The sequence below is a fragment of the Mytilus trossulus genome, chromosome 8, assembly GCF_036588685.1.
Source record: "Mytilus trossulus isolate FHL-02 chromosome 8, PNRI_Mtr1.1.1.hap1, whole genome shotgun sequence".
Lineage (NCBI taxonomy): Eukaryota > Metazoa > Mollusca > Bivalvia > Mytilida > Mytilidae > Mytilus > Mytilus trossulus.
The window spans coordinates 37,909,931-37,933,950 of record NC_086380.1 but is presented as its reverse complement, the minus strand read 5'-3'; the positions used below and the strand labels follow the sequence as shown (position 1 = coordinate 37,933,950).

Sequence of the window (24,020 nt, the reverse complement as noted above, 5' to 3'; positions counted from 1 at the left end):
ACTGTTATGTTCGACATACTAAAATAAATGAAAATGTTAAGCAAGTCTAATCGCTAAAGTTTTCAACACTGTTGTATAAATATCCTTTAGTCGAGTTAAGCAGAACTCGTTTCAACAATGGATTTCATTTCTTTTATATTGCCGTAAACAACTGTTAAACATGTTCCGATAAAAAAAAACCGATGTAGTGAAAACTCGCATGCGTAAGGCATATTTCATTTTAGCCTGATATTATTGGTGACATTTTACACTAGACTAAAAACTGCTCAATGGCTGCGAAGACCATATGTTGAGGTCGGAAAGTTAGGTTTAACACATGTTTAACTTCTAAAAACTAGACAATACTCAACTGTACTTAATTGACCTTGGTTACAACTTTACTTTTAAGATTATCAAATACGGAATCAGACTTATTAAGTGTGGTCGAGACCAAAGTCGAGTACAGGTAAATACAGTTAAGTATTATCGAGATATTGTTTAGTTTTGTCAAATAATTTTTTATCGACCTACTAAATGGCCGAGTACACCATATGGTCATTACAGACTGTAATCAGTTTGTAGTGCCAGCTGCCAATGCATAATATCTGTTTATGTCTTTTTATGTATTTTATGGTGTAAATCATACACAGACAATCAGCGCCGATCTCCCGCAAATAAACTTGCAATACATGAAAGAGAGGGGACCAAAGGGATCGTTTACCTCAATTTAAAGACAAACATGACAACGTCATAGCAAAAATAGGAAAAACGACGTAACGACTTACAAATGTCTACATACTTGCAAGTACAAGGCACCAACTTAATCAGTGGAGGTTCTAGTACGGCTAGCAGACCCTGTTTCACATTTTTGTACAATTGTCAAACATGTTATTCATATACATAATAACAACACAAAACGACTGACCACTGAATTTGAATAACGCCCTTATCAATACGATCGAGTTAATCATCAAACGCTCTAATTTCTATGGTACAAATGTAATACAACACAAGTATTATGTTGATTATTACAAATTTGATATATACAAAAACATAAATATGAATGAAACATGAATATAGATGTTCTTCTAATATGACCAACACGAAATATTACCTTCGGTAAAACCTTGAATAATTTCCGGAGTCTGCCAGGAAATTGTTTTGGGTTTAATCAAATAATGTTGATGCCTCATTGTTCGACGCGAAATATTGTTCTATTTTAGTTTTTCTTGGTAGAATACAAATGACTAATAATTAATTAAATGTATAATTCCCGAGAGGTCTTTTAGTTACAAGTGAATGAGTTTTCATCTCATCAATTCGGTGTGTGAACTAATAAATCGGGAGATAACAGAAATTAAAGTAACTCTTTATAAGATTCAGGTAGGACAACAAACCTTTGTTTTTCCATCATTAACCTTATTGATTTAAAGTCATTAGGAAACCACAACCGAATATTAAAAAAAATATGTTCGTGGTTTCCGCCAGCAAAGTGTGTGAACACTGCATGTCATGAATATTTGCTGCATTTGTTTGCACCTGTCAAAAGTCAGGAATCTGATGTTCGGTAGTTGTTGATGTGGTTTATATGTGTTGCTTTTTTAAAGAAAAGACCGTTGGTCTTCCTGTTTTTCACTAGGTATTTGATCAAATATCAGAGTTTTCACCATCACAATACGATGCCATTGTGCTTTTTCTAATTTTTTGTATGGTTTCCCTTACAAATGCAGGGACTTGGCAAGGAATTTGGCAAAATTTTACGTTTAGTTTTAGAATGTTTTTCCTATTTTTATTTTTTTTTTACAATTTTTAAAGATTTGACTCTGACTGATATTATTAACAGTATATATTTTAGATACAAAAAATAAAAGAAAAAATGATATATATATATATATATATATATATCTAGACCTCTTATGAAAAAAATACTTCAGTCATTTATAAAAAAATAATTGATTTATGTGATTTATATTTTACATACATATAAACATAAAACCTAATAAAGTACATTTTGTAGTTTTATTAACGAAAGAAAACACTTGCTTCATTTTAGGTATGAATACCGCTTCCTTTTCCTTATTTCGATGGTGTTTTGTATATTGTACTCTACCAGGTAATTATTTGTATTTTGCATGTACAATTTTTACCTGTGTTAAGAATTGAACAAAATTTGCAAAAATATTAGTACTTTTTATAACTGTTGATACCCTAGGACTATGAAAGACATGGGCAAAGTGTAAGACAAAGGATTTGTGAGTAATTATTGTCCTTAATCATCCTAGAATATCTTAACAGAACCTGAAAAAAAAAATTCAAAATGAAAAGATCTATATAATGGATCTAATCATTGTCAGCCATTTTAAATTTTAAATTTCGAACCGATCGCTTCATGTGTGTTATAGTCATAAGTGATCAACAAAATTATTTTCAATTACAGAAAAAAAATTACATAATTAGCACAATAGTATAATAATAAGAAATCCATTTTAATCCCAAAAAAGTACCGTAAATTTTCCTTTATCTCTATCATAAGTCAATAGACCACTTTCGAGTTCATCCGTCACCGACAAAAACTCGTCAATTATACACGCCTTTATGACCTTTATGACGTCATTTACCAGATAGAGGGGCTCGCCTGTATCCTTGCACTATTTACGTTCATCAAGCGTCTTAGTGTTCGTCTTTGTGCAGGATAAACTAGAAATAATGGTTGCTCTGTAGGTACTTACTGACATTTCCCTAATGACAGCAGTGTTGATTGTCAATTTTGAGAATTCAATTTGCCGAATAATTCGTACAATATAGAATTATAGTTTTCCAACCACTCGCTCAGCATTGGAAGGAAGTGACGACGCCCCTAAACGCACAAATGACGATGATAAAGGCGCGTATAATTGACGAGTTTTTTCCGGTGACGGATGAACTCGAAAGTGGTCTATATGTCAATCTATTTGTTTACATCTATTTTCTTTTTACTGTACAATATATTAATTGTACATTGAAACTCTTAAATCTGTTAAATGAGTACAAAATCAACACACCGCGTAAATACATTTGGAAACATCCTATGTTGGTACAAGTATGGAAAACCAGCCCGACACGCTCATTTGACATAACATGTATATTCAAATGTACGGCTGCCATGAATTATTTCTATTCTAATGGGACAAATTGGGTAACTTGGTTAATCGTGAAAGCCCCATACACACGGTGCTGTTTTTTGGCTGTTCTGTTTTACCACCATATGTAAATAATAGTAGGGTCGAGGGCCAATACTGCTGACCGAGAATCTATACCAGTGCCAATACAGAAACAGCCAGTTCATAACACTTTTATTTAATGATTATAACAGAATTAACACCGGACGTGAACGTCCCGTATTAGCCCATGGGCCAATACAGCTTTTCCCCCGCTTTTTTCTGTATTGGCCCTGTTTTTTCCGTTTCAAAACTTTAAGACGTTACAAAACATTGCACATCATTTATCCTGTTTATTTTATGTCTTTAATTTAAAAAATATTATACAAATGTTTTTATGCATAACGATACTTCCAAAGTAAAGCAATGGCGTAAGAAAATTGAAAACCGGAAGTGAACGTCCTGTATAAGCCCTAGGGCTAATACGGCTTTTTTCCCGTTTTTTCTGTATTGGCCCTGTTTTTTTCCGTATTGGCCCTGTTCGAATAGCAATTTTAAATCTTGATTTATATCGACAGTGGAACGTTTTTAGTATTGCACATGCTGATTTATCCGTATTAGGGCTTATTTGCTCATATCATTTAATAATAAATAATATAATTACATTTTTTTCAAATCGCACTTTTGCACCTATATATGTTCTTGTAATGTAATTGTATGGCATTCTGAGGTGCACAAGAAGCTTTTAAACGCCCGTTGTTTACATTTGATTTTTTGTGTACGGAAACATACATATGACGTCACCTTGTTTCGTTGTCTTTCAAACACGATAACATCATTTCGCAGGATTTTCGTTATATCAAATTTTACCAAGAAAACTTAATTGAAATATTTTACTATAGAATAGAGAAAACTATATTGTATCTGGATCTTGGCCTATGTAAAATTGATGTCGAAAATTGAGAATACCTGGTAGTATAATTAAGTTTGACGTAACGTGGAACAACCAGTTTTGTGTATGTATGCGCTTGTGCTAAACGTATATATACTGTGATTATACTGGTTGACGATTTGTGGTCGTCTTATTATAAATGCTATTAGTAAGTTCGTCTTTCAACATTGGTGAAAGATAGCAAATAAAGAATCATAACTTATCAGTACTGGCTGAAGAGAACAACAAATTCATGACAGAGTTAATATTAGTTAAATATGAATAACAACTTCTCATTTTTCCTAGGGTTTCAAATGAATGAGATAGAAACCATTTATGTAACCGCTGGTTCAGATGTGAAAATAAAATGTCCGAATGCAAACGTGAACACCTGGCAATATTTTGAATCTAAGGAATTGCTTGCTTTATGTGGAAATGGACACAACAGGATTAATCCAAATTTAACTGCATATGACAGATTAAATGTTACTTCTGATTGTCAACTTCTAATACAGAATTTTACAACTAAGGATATCTATACATACTTTTGTTATGAGAAAACGAACGGTTCTAAAGGTTACAAATTACAGCTTCAACTTCGTAGTAAGTACTTATTCGGATCAAATGTTGTTAAGATAAATTATCATTCAATTTGATTATTTTGTTATGTTTGGCCTAAAAAGGGTATATAAATGCTTTAGTGATTTTCGTTGTCTTAGGTGAACCAAGTGTTTAAGGAAGTACAAATTATCTTCAGCTCACTACGAAAATCACGAAATCAAATATTCACGATCATATCATATTTCCTCGACTCTCGAAAATTTGTACACCAGAAAAATAAATGAATTCATAGTAGTTTGTATTATCATCATTTAAACTTTTAATCGAAGGTATTTGTTTTTATGTTAAAGCCATTTAATAATATGAAAATAACATGTTATAAGTTGTAATTTCAGAAGCGTTTTTATTGATTTTCCTTCATCAGAAACGCTCATACTCAAAAGAACTGAAAGCCAAGTTTCATACATTGTATTGTAACCAGACTTAATAAACGCATATATTCTAAAACCAGTTAGCAGCATGATACGGGTTATGTTCTTCTCACATATTAAATAATGCTATGATACTTAAACCCTTACGGAATGCATTGTGCTTAATTTTCATATGATGAAGACATAATATTTCAATTAGTTTAATTGAGATCTGGAGCTGTCACTGCGGTAACTTTTAGTCATCTTTTTTAAACTTAGGTTCATCATTGTCATTTTTATCTGTTTCTTCTTTTACCCTATCAGACCTTTGTTAGTCTCGTGTGTTGTTTTTTTTAAGTTATGGATCATTGATATGTTTCGGGTTCAGTATGAGTTCCATTGTCGCTGAACTAGTATACATTTTTTAGGGGCCAGCTGATGCCCGCCTTCGGACGACGGACTCTTGGTGTATGAAAAAAAACATTGGTGACCTCAGGCTATTTGCTACTCTTTGTTTTTCTTGATAGATTCCCTGTTTCAATTCCCAATTTAAAAAAAAGAACGACAGTTATGATTTGTATATATTGTATATGCGACAGAAAAAAAAGCTTATAATCACATGAAGAGTTAGTCTTTTTAAACATGTATGAAGTTTATAACTTTATAAAAAGTCTAGAGTAATATGGGATTAGTTTCGAAGTCTATTAATACATTCGTCTTCATTTTTACAAATCAAAAACAAAAAATGACTTTTTTTTCATTTTCGTCCAATGATATTTCTAATCTAAACTTTTATTCAAAATTTGAAGTAGCGCCCTTGACATAATGAAGTGGAGTCAGTTACCACCAATAAATGGATGTAGTAAGGTGCATGTTTAAATCTTCAATTGCTCGAGTAGATATACTGTGAATGTATTGCTTAATGTATGGTTTTTTAATGTATTATTAGAACAAAATGTATATCTGATTCAAATATAATAAAAAATATGTATGGATTTCAATTTCGTCCAGTATTTTTCCTACCTTATATTTTGAAAACAGGCATGGCACACCCTCTGGTTTTATCCATTTGTATGCCTTAAAAAAAATTACCCATGGACCCCAATTTTTCTTCTTATAAATCTCGTACATGCATAATTATGAGCCATTTGTAAAAGTCTTATAAAATCTTACTTTTTCTTAAAAAGTTTTTGAGAACTTTAACTGGTCAATAGTAAAGCTAGGAAAAATCAAGAGAGAACATTTTCCCGCCAAAATTCCAATGGCTAATATCTCGAAAACAAGCCCATTTTTTCTGTTGTTGCTTTTTTGCTTCTTTAAATAATCCCCTATCAATATATACTAGTTTTATGGAAAGTTATTTATTTCAAAACTGAGCAGCAAACTTCCTTAATATTGTTGAGCATTCAGTGTTCGAGCATTTTCAGTTTCAATTTGTTTTTTATATAGTTTTATATAGTTTCTATTGGAAACAAATTATCGTTTCCCGTGGCTCTGACTCGCCCTTTTCAACACATATATTTACACAGCTGAACAGTTATTTTCTTTCATGATATTCAAATATTTGGTTGTTTATACGTTCGAGGTGATCCTGAAAAATAGTTTTTTTAATATTCTACAATTAAAAGTCCCAAGTGTGGACAGTGTTTAACTTACTAATTTATTTATTTCTATTTTATGCATAGAGGATAATTTCTGACTTGCCATATGTTATATACATGCAGGATGCATGATACTATCTCAAAAAAAGGCAACGACCAATTACTTATGTTAAAGGTTGCATTTCTGTAAATATTGACAATGCAATTTCCCATAGGAACTCCTTTTACGGCTAAAACTGTACCACTTTTACTCTGAAGTTTTGAAAAAAATCTTATCCTAGAATTTAAGTTCATTTGCACCACAATTTTTTTTCAAAGGTCAAAATATAGGGCTCTGCGGCATATTTTCAACGTTTATATGCCCTGAACTTCTCAAAGTTTAAACTTTCACTAATTTTCTTAACTACCCCTACCTCGAATGAAAGGTTGCCACATATTTCAATGTAAACAATAGGACGTGTTTATTTACTGGTAACATTCCGAAGTTCTTTCTCTGCGATATGGAAGACAGAAAGCATAACTGGGAACCAGTATGTAAACAAAATTAATTTTTTATGAATATTCAATTTCTTCCCAAAAGAGGAGGGTTTTCAAAAACAGCTGTATTTACAAAGTGCAACCTATACAGACATTTATTCAAATAGAAAACTCTCTAAAATTAGTTTTTCTCACATTTATACTCATTTGTCAGAATTATAGTCTTAAAAAAATCACTGTGTATACTTTAAGTTTTTCTTTACTATACATTTTATACCCCCTCCCCTGTTTCATTTTTTTAAAGAATTTGAAAACAAGACTTTAATTATTGCCAGCTTACCCTATTGCATATTTTTTGATAAAAAAAAAAGCATAGAACCTATTAAAAACTGTTTTGATAACATATTGAAAGCATATCAGAATATTATAAATGTAATGTTTAGCAGTCAATCATTACAACATTCAAGATTATATAAAGTATCCAATCCAGCATTTGTCTCCAGTCTACATCTTACTGTATGCCTATTTGTCAATTAAAGAACACATTTTCTGCCTCAAATGGTCAATTTAGAATTCTTGTCACAACAGTATTATCTGTAACCATATATCTGACACAATTTAGCTACTATATATACAAGAAGTGTTCAAACAAAGCCATATTTGCAATAGTTGTACGTATGCAGATACCAGTCTGAGAAACAAATTCATTTAAAATGTTGCAGAGATGACTGCTAACATCTGATTTTTGCGTAACTCCCAAGCATAGTTATTGTTTTCTATATCAAGAACTTTAAAATCATAAAATCATAGCATTTACAAGTTAAATTATTTGTTTTATGACCATGGGAGGTAGGCAATTTCTATGTTTTTTGTCCCCGGGACCTCAGATTTCCTAAATCATTCTGCTGTTTCTAGCAATTTGGAATATTTAGTACATATTCAGTAGAGAACACACTATTGAAAGTTTTCTTGAGATACTTTTGTTTTTCTAGCTTGTATTCATTATGCAGTGGTGACAAAAAAGCAGATTTAGGTGTTGCGGCTTAATTTTGGATTATCGAAAGGACACAAATACTCCATAAATAATATTCAGAAAGAATCTATAAGTGTCAATGACTGCGCGGAGTAAATATAAGGACTTCTTAACAATTTAACTTACAAATATGCAAATATTATGAATTAATTTTGTATCCAGGACTTTAAGTAAACTATGCATACTGTGAACTGAGTTGATTCATCATATCTAAGGCCCAGGATTCTCTCAATCTTCATTTAATATTTATAAAACTTCATACTTGAGTCAATTTCTTTAAAATCTGTGAAATAAAGCAAATTTGGTTTAATTCTGAATGTTCCCCTTTTTCACCCTAAATAGGTTGCATTTCTGTAAATATTGAAAATGCAATGTCCCATAGGAACTCCTTTTACGGCTAAAACTGTACCTCTTTTACTATGAAGTTTTGAAAAAAATCTTATCCTGGAATTGAAAATTCATTTGCACCACAATTTTTTTCAGAGGTCAAAATATAGGGCTGTGCGGCATATTTTCAACGTGTATATACCCTGAACTTCTCAGAGTTTAAACTTTCACTAATTTTCGTAACTAACCCTACCTCGAATGAAAGGTTGCCACATATTTCAATGTAAACAATATGCACGTGTTTATTTACTGGTAACATTTCCAAGTTCTGTCTCTGCGATATGGAACACAGAGAGCATAACTGGGAACCAGTATGTAAACAATTGATTTTCTATGAATATTCAATTTCTCCCCAAAAGAGGAGTGTTTTCAGAAACAGCTGTATTTACAAAGTGCAACCTATAGTCCTAAATAAATGAATAACTTGACTTATAAATAGAGCACATTGGATTAAATGTCTTCCTGCTAACAGTTCGTGCAGATGTTGTTGAACATCCTTCACAGCAAAACGCTTGTCCCTCTTTTGTATGTCGGTCAACCCGTTACGATTAATGCTGTAGAATAACACAAAACGAATCTTTGAAAAACACTCTGTTAGTGATATATTTGCACCACGCAGAAAAAAACAAATGTCGTTAAAATGGCCTTTCTAAGAGTATTCAGAAAATTAATTGCAATTGTATGTTCTGTTTCTTAAAACAGTCGCTAAATCATATTCACTATAATGATTGTATGTCTAACTGCACATACTTTCATGTTTGTTTTGCTGTTTTGCCACTTGATACTATTGTTCATATGATAGGCAATTCAAAACTCTTTAACCTTGTCCCATTAAATGTATAGTGCTGCGATTCCGTCTATTCACTGTTATGGTCGTGTGTTAATCAAATACAACGGACTCATAACATTTCAACGGACATTGGTTTACATACTTCACATTACTAATATCTAGAAAAAAACTTCAAAAAGAAAAATACGCACATACCATATGGTTTCATATCATACTTAAAAAAGGAAAAAGGTTATATGAACAGACATTAGCTACTTTAAAAAAAACGTATAAAATAAATATCAATCTCTAAAATATATTCAAAATGGTGAGTCCCCTTTAACTGAAAAAAGTCAATCGGAAGACATTATCAACAAACAGAGCGAATGGAAAACAACGGTAAAAATCCGAATTTTTACAAGGAATAGCTAATATATGATAGATTTATGAAACAATAATTGGGACCAAACAGTAAAAAAGGTGAAAACATACATATCCCAGACATAGAACGAATTAGAAAAAAATACATTAATCATATATACACTTCTTACAATTACGCCAACAAAATTTTCGTAGTTGATTGTAAATTGTATGTAGGCCCTAACAGCGAGTTATTGGTAATAAATATTACATACGTACAGTATATTCTGTCTGGGTGAAATACATGAAAGCCATTTTATTCATAAACAAAACATTGTCTTGTCATACATACTTGTGATAATCTATGATTAAGATATCTTGAATTTTGCTTTTTTGATTTTATCGCTTTAAATTGATGAAATTCCAGATCTTGAAATAAATGGAACAGACCAATTCGGTGTTATTAAAAGTACAGAAGGGGAAAAACTAACACTGAGATGCACTGTCGTTGGATTCTTACCTGGAGATACAACATATTGGACAAAAAACAATACATTGTTGGTTTCAGGCAACACTCGTTCATTGAGTCATACTTTCACAGCCCGTCGATCTTACAATATGAAAGAATTTACATGTACGACGAAAAATAGCAAAGAGACACAGACACTAATAGCCCACGTCAAGCTGAATCTCTTATGTGAGTAGTTAAGTAATTCAGAATATCTATTACCCCTGGACGTTAAGCAGGCAATAATCAAGCAAAAATATCGAATTTGCTTTTTTACCGTTCTTTAATGCAACTTTAATTTCTCAAAGATAAAATGTATAAGAATTATCACCTTTTCATTTAAGCTTACTTCAAGAGGCCTGTTTGAAACACAATTATAAATTTTTTTTTTATTGGAAATCAAACTTAACAGAAATCTTATGGTAAAATTGAGTAGGCATTATCAATTGCTAAGTTTAAGAGCATTAAAAACGAAATGATAAAAATTGATGTGCAAAATCTGTTTTATTTCATCCATCCCCGAATGTAGAAATGTCTTCGTGTTTTGAATGACTATTTCATTTTAAGAACACTTTTGCTCTAATGATTGTCTTTCAGTGAAGCCTTCGGTCTTGATAACCGTTTTTACCACCTCTAGTGTTAGAACAACGGGAAAAAATATCACTGTTAGACAGGGTCAAGACATGAAGTTGGAGTGTCAAGAAAAACACAGTGAAATCAGAAATGGCGAAATACATGTATATGCATGGTTCTTCAATAGAAATGTGTATGAGAATAATACGAACGTGATAACATTTAACAAAATTAAATCCGAAAGGTCTGGAAAGTACACTTGCGTGGCACGGAATAAAGCTGGCTTTGATTCTGATGCTGTGAATATTATTGTGACCTGTAAGTACAACATATGATTGGTTAAGATAAGATTGAAGTTCCTAAATGAAAAATTTAGTACTTTGATAAACCCGTCTTGCCTTGCCTTGTGTATTGCTACTAGTGTTGGCGTTGAGAAGCATTTGAAACACAAACAAAAAAGACACCTGAAGGAATATTAGTATATGATGAATTGTAAACAGATATTGACTGCACAATGGTATGCTCTTTACGAATGAATACGTTTAAAAAAATTTTTTAATCTTGATAGAGGTAACCGGTGAGATCACGAACCGACGAATAATGACGAACGAACGTATTAGGAGCAGTGATTTTCATATTGGTTAAAGTTTATTAAAATCGAATAATCGACTAAAATACCCCTTGACACCTCACAAAGTTCCCTTTATTAGAAAACAACGATACAATACGAGCTTTCAAGTATAAGGATGGATATATAAGACTATGTTTTTTTAACTTATATACCCCGGAAGTGCCTAAGTACGGATCAAAACGAAACAGTACGTATAAATGTATACCTGTGGTGGTCACCTTCTACACTTTAAATAGTCACGTGGAATGATAGCATGATTTAATCATGGGGACAATCTATTAATTAACCACGGTGCATGTGTTTTGACAGAAAAACATGTAGAAGATATTGAATAAATATTTGTTCAAAAATAAACATTTTAACTAGTAGGGACTGATCATTTAACTTGAAAAAAATATGCTGCGCGACAATTTTTTTAATTTTTTCAAGTTAAATTTAACACTATTTTTTTTTGGTTATATCCAAGATAAGATTTTTTTCTTCCTTAGAATTCAAAATCAAATAAATTTTTTCCCCCCGTCTTTTTCCCATATATTATTTATATCGACGTTACGCACGGTACTGGTGCCACTTAGCGTTACACGACGTTCCTAATAAAACAACGATTTTGACCGCGTTGTTCTACGGATAGTTTCAAACGTTGACCTTATATTCTGCTCATGTAAAAGTGCCTCTTAAAGTAAAGAGATGTTCGAAGTTGCTTCTTTATATGGTTTTATTTTTTCAAGTTATTTATTTAAAAACATACCCCCCTTTTGTCCATGCAAGTTAAATGATCGGACCCGAAACTCATGTTCTGGTCACAATGTCAACGCGAGATGAGTGATTTGGGAGAGTTTGATACTGCATCCAATGAAAGTTGTTTCTTGTTTTTAAAAGCTTCAAATTTGCAATAATGAAAAATAAGAGAGCCTATCTTTTTATCTTTTTATGATTTTCTTATGGCCTGTCCTGCCTTTTTATTTCAGCCCTCCCCCTACAAATTAAACGGTCGTTTCCTACTCTAGGTGCTGGCCAGAATTATTTTTTTACCAAAATCAGAATCAAAATATTTTGTTCTATAAAATATAACCCCCTCCACCCCAATAGAAAATGCCCCGTGACTGACTACGACATACAAAATAAAAAGAATAAAATAGTCAGTACGCGTATCAATCAATAAAAAAAATGCACTTATAATAAAAGCGAGATACTCATGAACAGTTAGACATCCTTACTTGAAATTAATGATCCCGCTTCCTGCATACGGCAAATTAGGTGATACGTTCGTGATTCGTACGTGATTCGTGATCTCACCGATTACCTCTGATATGTACTCTACATAACTAGCGTAATAAGGTCAAAATATCCATTTATGTTCAGCACGTACATAATTTGCGTAATGACTATCAATTTAATATTTAAATAAAATTAACAAGCAAAGTTAAATAACATACATATTTCCGTCAAATCACCCGAGAAACGCATCAAGTTGGTGAGGAAATTTCGACATATTTTCGTGGATAACGTCAATACATACTAATACGCATTAACAATGTTTACATCATTAATACAAGTCATTTATTAGAAAACACATGCATTATAAATTCTATAAAGTGGTAAAACAATTGTATTTTGATGACCACTGAAATTCGTGCATTACCTTTACCCCCATAATCAACAAAAAATAGTACATTATGAATAATAATAGATCCATGTGTCTATGATCAGTTTTACAATGTTCAAATGAACTTAACTAAAAAGCAACATATAAATTATTGAACAAATGAAAACTTCACATGGCTGTTATAAGTTAACATTGTATGTATAATACAATTATTGGATAAGGGATTTGCAAATTATTTCATCAAAAATGAAACTAAATATGTGTTTGCAAAGGGTATGCTACATACTGTATACGAATAAATGTTTGAATGAATTTTGCATTCCCACAAGAAATAACAGTAAAGCGACAATGCATATTTTTCAGATCCCCCAATCGTTTGGACCAAAGACATCACATTTAATGGAATAAACAGACCAAGGATTATAAAATGTAATGTTTCAGGTGTACCAAATACATACAATATCACTTGGCGTCATTACACTAACAACAACCAGTTGGTCAGGGTGTTTAATAACAGAATAAACGGGGTGCTTATCTTACCCGAAGGTGAGACAAATGACCTTGTGTTTGAAGACAGTGGGGTCTACAGATGCAACGTAACAAACGGTATTCCAGACGAAAGTGGAAATCTATGGCAGTCAAAAAAGATACAAGTGAAAGTTGAAGGTAAAAGAGAGTCCAAAATGCATCCAAAAGATGCAGAATGTGTAAAATCGTACACATATTTTACATTGTACATTATTTAATCCATTAATAACACATAAAACAAGCCACTGGGTTAACTCTAGGTTGTTGGTGGGATTCGTGTTGTTTATTATTCATTTTTATATGTTGTGTGTGCTATTGTTTATCTGTTTGTCTTTTTCATTTTTAGCCATGACACTGTCAGTTAATTTCGATTTATGAGTTTGACTGCACTTTGGTATCTTTCGTCCCTCCTGTAATGTTAACGTCTATACTGTAACTGACACATCGAATAGATTACCATTAAAAATAAAGCTGTGGAGAAACAATAAGACAGATTTAAAGTATGTCTTTACTAGAAAACACTTACATATTTTATTGCGTTTTGTCTACAATTCACATCATTGCTTTCCAAAGATAATAAGCAGCAATTACACATCGATCCTTTTGAAATTGATTACCATCTTTTTTATTCATTATAGGTAAACCAGTATTAGCTAAACCACTAAAGTCAACGTTTATCGGTCATTTTAACGAAACCTCTAGTATAAGCTTGTTTGTTCTCAGCTCTTCAAATGTGACACAAGCAGAATGGAAAGCAGCTGAAAATAGAAACTCCCTTGGACATGGTTGTTGTAGTTCAACTGTCAATAAAACATCATTTAATGGGAAGTGTCTTGATATGTCTGGTTATACATGCGTTTTTCTAATAAAAAATACAAGAGAAGAGGATTTTCAAAACTATACTGTAGATTTAATAAATAAAAATGGGAGAAACACTTTTGACATTTCTCTAATTTCTTCAGGTAAGTTTGTAACTTTGAATTTCTTTTTTACTCGATAATCAATAATTTAATGTAAATGAAAACATTCACTTGCAGATTTAAAAGATGAGAGTGAGAGACAGAGCGAAAGACAGAGAAGGAGGGTATATAAGAGAAAGTTAGTCAGAAATGAAAAGAAACACTTCATTGAGGATTGTTCTTTTTCTTAACTCACATTAATTTTTGACAAATGCTGCCACCATACTGCACGTTTCTAATTTGCAAAGAATGTGTGTTCTGATTGTAAAATTATTTTGACATTTGAAATCGCAATGCTCTTCAACCTTGTACTTGTTTGGCTTTATAAATATTTTGATATGAGCGTCACTGATGAGTCTTATGTAGACGAAACTCGCGTCTTGCGTACTAAATTATAATCCTGGTACCTTTGATACCTATTTGAAGATATATTCACTAAATTTGTGTTGTTTCCTCAGTTAAGTCCGTCTAAACGCTTAACAAACAGAGCAATGCTTTTACATTTAATTGAAGGTAAAACTTTCCAGCACAACTCTTTCTTGCTATATTTATTTCCATCTGCTATAGAGGCAAACGCTATCAAAGAAAATTTTCGAGTTATGAGAAACCTTCGGTTTGTTTTTAGTTGATATCTTATATACTCACAATATAAATTTTGTTATTAAAAGGAGTACCTGAGGTACCTAGTATAACTGACATTTATCAAAGACAAAATTATATAGTCTTGGAATGGAAACCAACATTTGATGGCGGTGCACCACAAGGCTTTATTGTGCAGTATCGGAAAAAAAAAGATAAAAACTGGGAGTCAATTAGGATTCAATCCAATGAAACAAATGATTTCGTCTACATTTCGAAACTTAAGCCTGATACCGAATACGAGCTCCGAATGCTTGCCTTCAACAGATTAGGAAACAGCTCTTTCACAGTACAATTCACAACTCTCTTCAAAGGTAGGCATTGTGTTTTTATACATACAGAAATAGTTTGCATTCCGGTTAGCATCACTCATTTCGTTTATCATTCTAGATATAATATGTGAGAGCGAAGCTATCAAGTCTGATTCCAATTTAGTATTCCCAACGTAACAAACAAAGTACAAGCATTAACTTTTAAATTGTTGTGTTGAGATTTGAGGACAATTCAATGTTTTAGACTAAAAAATATTTAATTCTACAATGAATGAAATAAATACACGAAAACAGTTTAAAAACCGAACGATAAAAAAACATTCAAATGATTCCATAAACTTTTACTACAAACAAGTGTTCAAACTTTTATTCATCCGGAGTCAAAACATGAACAATGATCCATACAAGGGTAAGTGTATGATATATTCCATGACCGGATATTTAACCATATCACATGTAATATGTGATATATTCTTTGGCATCCAATTCGCTTTTTACTTCGATATGGTTTCTGATATTTGAATGAACTACACTGACAATTGCCTTACAAAATCCAATGATACACATATAAATTTTATTTAGAAATAAGCACAACATTATTTGTATATTGCAGGTGAGACGAAAGATGTCTGGACACAATTCAACTTGTTTCTTTGTATACCTATTGTATTGCCAGTTTGTTTGTTCGTTTTCTTATTGTGGTACAGAAAAGGTATGATTTGGATCATATATATATTATATTATATCAAATAACTGTTTTGAACGATTCAGGCATATATATTTGATTCATACGTTTTTGTCTATGTCTGATACTATATTTGCTTGAAATTGATTAAAAGTAGAATCAAAGCGTAAAGATTAAGTTTGCATTAGTCTAATACATAAACACTAAGGAAATGTGGTATGATCGCCACTGAGACATAAACGATAGAATGAAGTGGATGTTATGATTATTTTCAAATTTAGATTAAAGAATATGTTAATGCATGACATTAATGACCTTTGTTGATCATAATGTGAATTAATAGTAGTTTTGAAATATGCAGAAAGTCAATTAAAGGATTTAACATATCGCATAAGATTTTGTTTATGTGTTTTATTGTGATAAAACCAATTGTGGTTTTGGAAAACTTTGTACAGACAATTATTCATGAAGAAAACCTAGTATAATTCTTATATTCATATACAGCAAGGAAAGCAGTCCCTCATAAGTATAATCATTTTGTTAATTCACTTCATTTAACTAGAATATAGTTATTTTTCAAGCATTAACATACAACCTTTCTTTCGTACTCAACTGTGTTATGTCTATTGTAAGAGAATTAACTAACTCCTTTTAATAGATATGTTACATAAAATTGGAGTAACCTTGTCACCAGACATGGTTATGAAAACAAGTGGACTTATTCCGAATGACTTCCTGTTCTTGCTAAGCGTTACAAAATAATGCGCTCGTATATAATCAGTTGTATGAACTTGAACAATATAATGAATATATAATATTGTTATAGAGTAGAATGTAGCGGTTACATCATACCAAAACGTCTTTTAAATTTAATTCTGTAATTTTGCTTTTGATTGCTGTGTTTGCAACAAATGGTTGGGAAACGATAGAATCGGGTGGATAGATATTTTTATCCTGCAATTGTGTTTTCTACTAGACAGATACAGTCCTACAGATATTGCTATGCTGTATCTGTATACTATACAGATATCACTTTAAAGATCCGCCCACTGTCGGACTGAGAATTGTATGAACCTGTGTGACCTCAGGATGTGTATTGCATTCGCTTTCCAATGACGTATCAATTGCGAATTAACGATTACTTTATACGTTCTGTTTGCTTTGAAACATTTTATTAAAGCAATAAGAATCACACCAATTTTCTGATAACATACACACTTAAACAGCAGTCTTTTCTACGATGACAACTATCTATTTCAAAACTTCAACAGTTGAATGTGTATGATGATTGTGTAACAAAAACAACCATGTCAATTTCAGCATGCATGTTTAGTGGATGTCGAGTCTGAAGCGTAGGACAACTCGTGCACTCCTGTTTCAAATTTGACAATGTTATTTGTTTTTACTGTTGAAATTAGTTGTTATGATAAAATAGATAATTATTCACCTTAAGCGATGTATTATTGATGACCATTCGAGATTCTTTTTTTGCGAACTTGTCTTCAGCTGAATGCGTGATTACTGTGTCGTATTACTGCACGGGCCTCAAGGGGTTTTAAATCGAAAATAAATGCAAAAAAGTGTTTTTGTGTCTTTCAAAACACAAATAATATACAGAATTAATTGCAGGATAAAGACAATAACTGTTTAGTGTCTTTAAATATCGGCTGTATTTGTACTCGGCTCGAAACAGGTGTAATAGCTCGCTAAAAGCTCGCATACACCTTTTTCCCTAGCCTCGTACAAATACAGCTGATATTTAAAGACACTACACAGTTTTTGTCTATAAATTCTAATTACCATATAAGATTCAAGCAAATAAAATTTTCAGGGACCATGACAATATTCGACAAAACAAATAAAAATTATCCACAGTCAGAGATTGTGGGGTTATGCGCCGGCATTTTGAAGGGCCAAGTTAGCTTTTCTCATCCCTTGGCGTCCATCGTCTGTCGTCGTCTGTCGTCGTCACTCGATAACTTTTACAAAAACTTCTCCTCAACCAAGATGACCGACATGGTTATAAGGGGAGACCATTTTTATGATTATGGCAAAGGTTAAATTTTGTCAAAAAATTTCAGAGGAGAAGATTTTTGTTAAAGTTAACGACGACAGACGACGACGGACGACGATATCAAGTGATGGGAAAAGCTTACTTGGCCCTTCAGACCTATTTGTCTATTTATATATTAAATTTTAATCTGAAATTTTTAATGTGTATATTTAATGATAATTAGAACATGTTATAAAATTAAACAAACACGTTCTACAGTTTCCAAATCAAATACAAAAAGTAAAAATTTACCAGTAAAAGTTATCTGGCCATCGATGTTTTAATCGACGAATATTGTTACCATTTAAAACAGTCATTCACGAAACTGATCTCATCTCCTAATAACACGTGATATCTTTCTATTTGCCATTGTCAAACTTTTTGTCGATGTGAGATTAAAATTTACAATTGTTCACAGTTAGGATTGTAATACATGTGATAACTAACGTCATGTTTTCATCTGTCTGGCATGAGATTTATATTGATAGCAGATAACTAAAATCTTTGAAAATTCAAATAAAGCAATATAATTTCTTTTTCGATCTCAAATATCTCGAGATAAGATCATGAACAGTAAGAAAATGAAATATAGATTTCTATTTTACTTTTTACCGACTATTTGTGTACAATCATGTAGTTGATGAAACAATTGTATATTTAAATATTGATTATATTTTCCTTTCAGTTCTCCACGACGGAATAGTAACCATGACCAAGGTGAGAGAACATTATCTTTGTAAAGACTTACATGCACTGGTTTAAACAAAACAAAATGTGATATCGATACTTCGACATTTATGCGCACCTGATACAAAGGAGGTACACAAAAGGAACAACTAAAGCGTATCCATTGCATTGCCATAGAAGAGCGCGGTTGTGCTTACATATAAAACAAATACATATACTCATATGTCCATCGATTTTCTTGATGAATTCATTTAAGTCTTCAATATGACCTACATGTTGATGTTTTAAAATGATTACGATACACCTCATATTAGTAAATTAAATAAATGGGAAATCAAGTGGTGGTTGTTGTTATGGTTTGTTGTGATGTCCAATTATGTTAATAAAACACTATTTCTATTCAGCATTATTTTTATTCATTTTGTTAGAGACACGAATGCAAGTCGGTGATTTTAGTGCGCACGATATTTTGTTTTATATCTAAAACATCACTTGTACCAGATAACTGGTCTAATAACATTTAAAATTATTCTTTAAAGGTGTGGTTATTGGACACGATATCGATATTTTTGGTAACGGAGATGACATATATTCCTCGATAGATAGCCGTAGGCAAATGTTAGATATACAACAAGTTAATTACAAAATCGCAGGAAAGGGCAAAGGAGGAAAACACTCAGGTACATTGCATAATATAACGATACATGTACATTTTGATAAGATAACTGTTTTACACTAAGCCACTGTTTTATATGAATTTAACATTATAACATCTATAAAAGGCAACTGTACTTCGAGAATGGCCAACAAACTAGTAAATCCTTATTAAATATATCGACTAAAAGAAATTCATGAAATAATCACATATATACTAGTACTGAGAGCAATAAAACACAACACTTTTATTACCAAATCAACCTACTATTAATGCTCACCATACTTTTTTCTGTTTAATACAAATTATCAAATGCCATTCGATATTATTCTTAGGAAAAAAATGACACGATTAGCAAAGTTACAGTAATAACTTTTGGATCAACAAACTCGTGTCTGTCTCGTAATGAAAGACCTTCACATCAATTTACGTTGTTCTTCGTCACAACCTTCTTTAGGAGGTATTGTTAGAAGCAAGCTGGTCTCATAACCACGCGTGAAAGGATCATAGAATATGGTAGGTACCAAGGAAATATAGAATATTGACTCTATGATTTATCGACAAGATATTCCTTCTCCGTCAGGTTCATGTTGGATACTAAAACTTTAGAAAATTATCATAATGATTGAAGCATTTCAGCACGCCTGGTTATTCAACCAAATAACTTACTATTTTCACAAGGAGATTTGTATCGCACCTTGTATGCACATACAACAAAACGCAGCCACGTGCATATGTACATGTTCAACTTCATTCTTTTAACAATATTATGATTGTCCTCTTTGTTTTATCTTTATTTTTATTCCAGATTGTGAAAATTCAAACCAACGACGAAACTGGAAAAGAAAGCATGTAAGAGTAATTTGATTAGTTTCAACTTAACTCGGAATTAAATGCTGCATGAGACGACTATCATAAATAGGCGAAAGATAACCGAGGGACATTCAAACTCACAAGCGAAACTAAACTGACAACTAAATGGCTTAAAAGAAAATACAAACAAATATAAATTGTACACAAAACACAACATATAAACTAAAGACTCATCATAACGAACTCCACCTTAAACTGGGTGTAATCACATGTGCTTCCGAAGAGTAAGCAGATCCTGCTCAACATGTGAAACCCGTCGTGTTGCTCATATCAGGACAAAACCGGTAACAAATCATATTCGGTAGGTCAAAATGTTCCGGGATTGTAGGAACGACAATAACAATCAAAACCAAGGAGTAAACAATGACTCAAAAAACCAAAGGACATTTACATCAACAGTTATCAAAAAGTAAATAAGCACAACAAGAACTCCACTCATAACCGGAAGCAAAATCAGTTAGTTGAATTTAGTTTAGTTTAAACATATTTATTTATAGTGGATTGGGAAACAAGTTTTGCAACTTATATTAATCCCTTTCCACTTTGCGGGTGCGAGTGCTGCCTTGTAAAATCAGTTGCTCCGGAAGGGTAAGCATTTCCTGTACCGTATACGGCAACCGTCGTGTTTTTGTTGTGCTCAGCTTGGTAATGATGGAAGGTTATTATGACTGAGGAAGAACATCAGATATGATTTCTGACACACTTTTGTCATGATTGCGACATTAGGAATATATGCGCTAGTATATGTAAAACGGATACTCCATCCCTGTCATTAGCGCACAGTTAAGTTAAAGGATACTGCAAACGTCTTTTATTTATTCCTACGACGTTCCTGTATGAATATAATGAAATCAGCTTCAATTGAATAAAGGAAAAAGTCAGCAAGAAGAGGGACACATTTGGTTCCCATGGGAATGCCGATTGTTTCTTGAAAAACACGTTCGAACGATCCTCAAAACGAAATGATCTGTAATCAATAAAACAAATACAGCATTTGAGGGGTCAGTCTCGCGTATTTTTTAAGCATGTTAAGGTTTTCGACTTGAACATGTTGAATGTATACTTTAAATGTCCATTTATTATCTTTAGCCGTTCATTGACCATTTGTACAACGAGACATGATTTTTACTCGAACATATTTTTTTATCATATGATTAATGTTAAATATTGTTCTAAATTGTTGTGTATATCAAACAATGTCAAGGACTTGATGTTGAGTCAGTTTGCCTGACATAAATAAATTTAGAAATATTAGTATGATAATACTCAGAAACGATTTTATTTTTATCCTTTTCTATAAAATATATAGTGTAATGCAAATGTATCGGGTAAATACTTTAAATTCATCGATTAAGAACAGTGAAAACTGCATGATATTTAATTGTCTATGTTGTTCAACTTATCTTTCATCTTAAAGCTTATTGTAACGGTTTTATTGAAAAATAACTTATAGTTATATAAAAGTAAAATCTTTTTTCTTTAAGGATTCTACGAAATTGAATTATATCGAGATCGCGTTTGATCCTGTAGCCAATAAACGCCAGTTTCGCATTCGTGGAGCTGACAACAGAACGCCGTATGCAGACATTGACTTTACAGCAAAAGCTGATCCAATGATAAGTTCAGACGAAAGTGAAGACAGCTTGTCTCTGAATGAAAACAATGATAATGATTTTGTGTCTTTGGAGGATGTTCAGCAATGGAACATTCATAGTGAATGAATATTATATTTCAATGTGAATGAATACTATATTTCATTGTGAATTAATATTATATTTCATTGTGAGTGAATGTTATATTTCATGTATATAGTATTCATCTAAACCTCCTTTGGGACTTAGCATATGTAAGGGAATGCAAAATATAACATGTTCACCATATTAACAAATGATTAAATATAATGTGTCTGCCTAGATATGTCTTCTTAATACATAGATCATTTTTGTGTATATACTTTTGGCATGTGCATGTTAACAATGAATAAAGATTGAATTGAAATCATATTTATATTCATAGCCCACTCCCAATGCTACCGTTCTTCCAATGGTATTTCGTCATAGAAATTGGATTTTTGAATTCCAACGATTCAACTTTGTGTTGACAAATACTCTCACACATAATGGACACTTGCGGTAATAAAAATAAAAATACAAATCAGATCTTCTTAAAAATGTACTACGATTCTGCTACAAGATATCGTAAAGTACCGTGTAATAAGTGTTCACATCATTTGCACTTATCAACTTTTTGTCAACCAAATACCTTCCTGTTTCACACACAAGTTTATGTTTGAAATTTCGTTTCCTTTTTTTAGAATCTATAAATAAAACCTTCCAGAAATTTCTTTTGAAGCTATAACAAAACATTACAATGAGAGGTGGTATTTTAGAATTCTGTGCACATGAAATATAGCCATGTTAATAAACTCAGATTCAATATATGTGTATATAAACTAACTGTTTACAGGACTTTGAATTTTGACATGCTAAGGCTTTTCTACGGTAACCTCAGCCAGGAATAGATTACCTTAGCTGTATTTGGCAAAACTTTTATGCATTTTGGGTCCTTCATGGTCTTCAACTTTGTGTTTTATTTGGCCGTTTAACTTTATCTTATTCCAGTGTCACTGATGAGTCTTTTGTACACGAAACGCGCGTCTGGCGCAAATACAAAATTTATATCCAGGTACATGTATCTATGATTAGTTTATTTACTGCAAGCAACATTTTAAGTTACTCTGATTATGTAGTGAAGTCATTTGGTTAAAGAATTATCAAATATATACAGTTTTGATATATTCAATCTAAGTAAACACAATTTGTAGAATCGATAATTTAGTAAACTGAGCATAATAAGTCTAATGATGCCCTTTCTTGTTGTATAATCATCCAGGAACCATCAACTGTCACCTGAATGGGGAAATTAACGTCAAATTGAAACGAAGACTTACCTTCCTTGGAGTCTGTCAAACATGAAAGGTTAAAATGCCGAAATCGGGATACAGCAGTCAACATTGTGTTATAATCTTAAACACTACATATACAAACAAATATATCAGTAAAGAAAAATAAAATGGCAGATAGAAAAAGCACTCGAGCAAAATTGAAAGAAAAGATTGAAAAAAATATATTTACACAAAGGCGGGATGTATGATAACCGAGCCACGTCAAAAAGGACGTTTAAAAGATGGACTAAGCAGTAAAGTTGATTTCAAAATATAGATTGGCTCGTTTGTCATAAATTCTGGTATGTAGATGATAGCTAATATCAAATTTGAGGTATCAGACTAAAATTGAGGTGGGGATGCCAGCCGTCTGTTGTTTCTTTCATTCAAATTGTAAAAGGATATGTTATTAAAACTCAATCAGAAAATTTTGGATTGTAAATGGAAAGATCAATCATATGAATATATTTGAACGTAAAATTGAATGACCAGGATTAAAAAATATCTGCCATGTATGATGACCTTGTCAGTATTATCAATGGATTCATTGTTTGTAACATCCTCCAAAAAAACACAGAACAATAAACAGCTGCGCCATGAGCGCATGATACGCCCGATGTCTCATGTGGAAGTTATATGCAATAATCAAAAATAGTTTCTGAGAAAGTTTTAAGCAATAACTATATATATTTTTTGAGACACGGCGGGAAACCCATCCTGGTTTTTTTTTTACAAAAAACTAAATATCACTAAAATAAAATT

General features: G+C 32.0%; 1 protein-coding gene across 1 annotated transcript; it reads left to right on the top strand.

Moving 5' to 3' along the window:
• The first annotated feature begins 10,836 nt into the window (after positions 1 to 10,836).
• On the top strand, positions 10,837 to 22,167 carry LOC134727635 (neural cell adhesion molecule 1-like). Its single transcript, XM_063592016.1, has 9 exons — positions 10,837 to 11,044; positions 13,327 to 13,629; positions 14,130 to 14,453; positions 15,119 to 15,403; positions 15,975 to 16,073; positions 18,785 to 18,816; positions 19,326 to 19,466; positions 20,250 to 20,293; positions 21,799 to 22,167. Exons 1-7 carry the CDS (start codon positions 10,837 to 10,839, stop codon positions 19,386 to 19,388), a joined length of 1,314 nt encoding a protein of 437 aa, XP_063448086.1. The 3' UTR covers positions 19,389 to 19,466; positions 20,250 to 20,293; positions 21,799 to 22,167.
• The last annotated feature ends 1,853 nt before the right edge of the window (positions 22,168 to 24,020 follow it).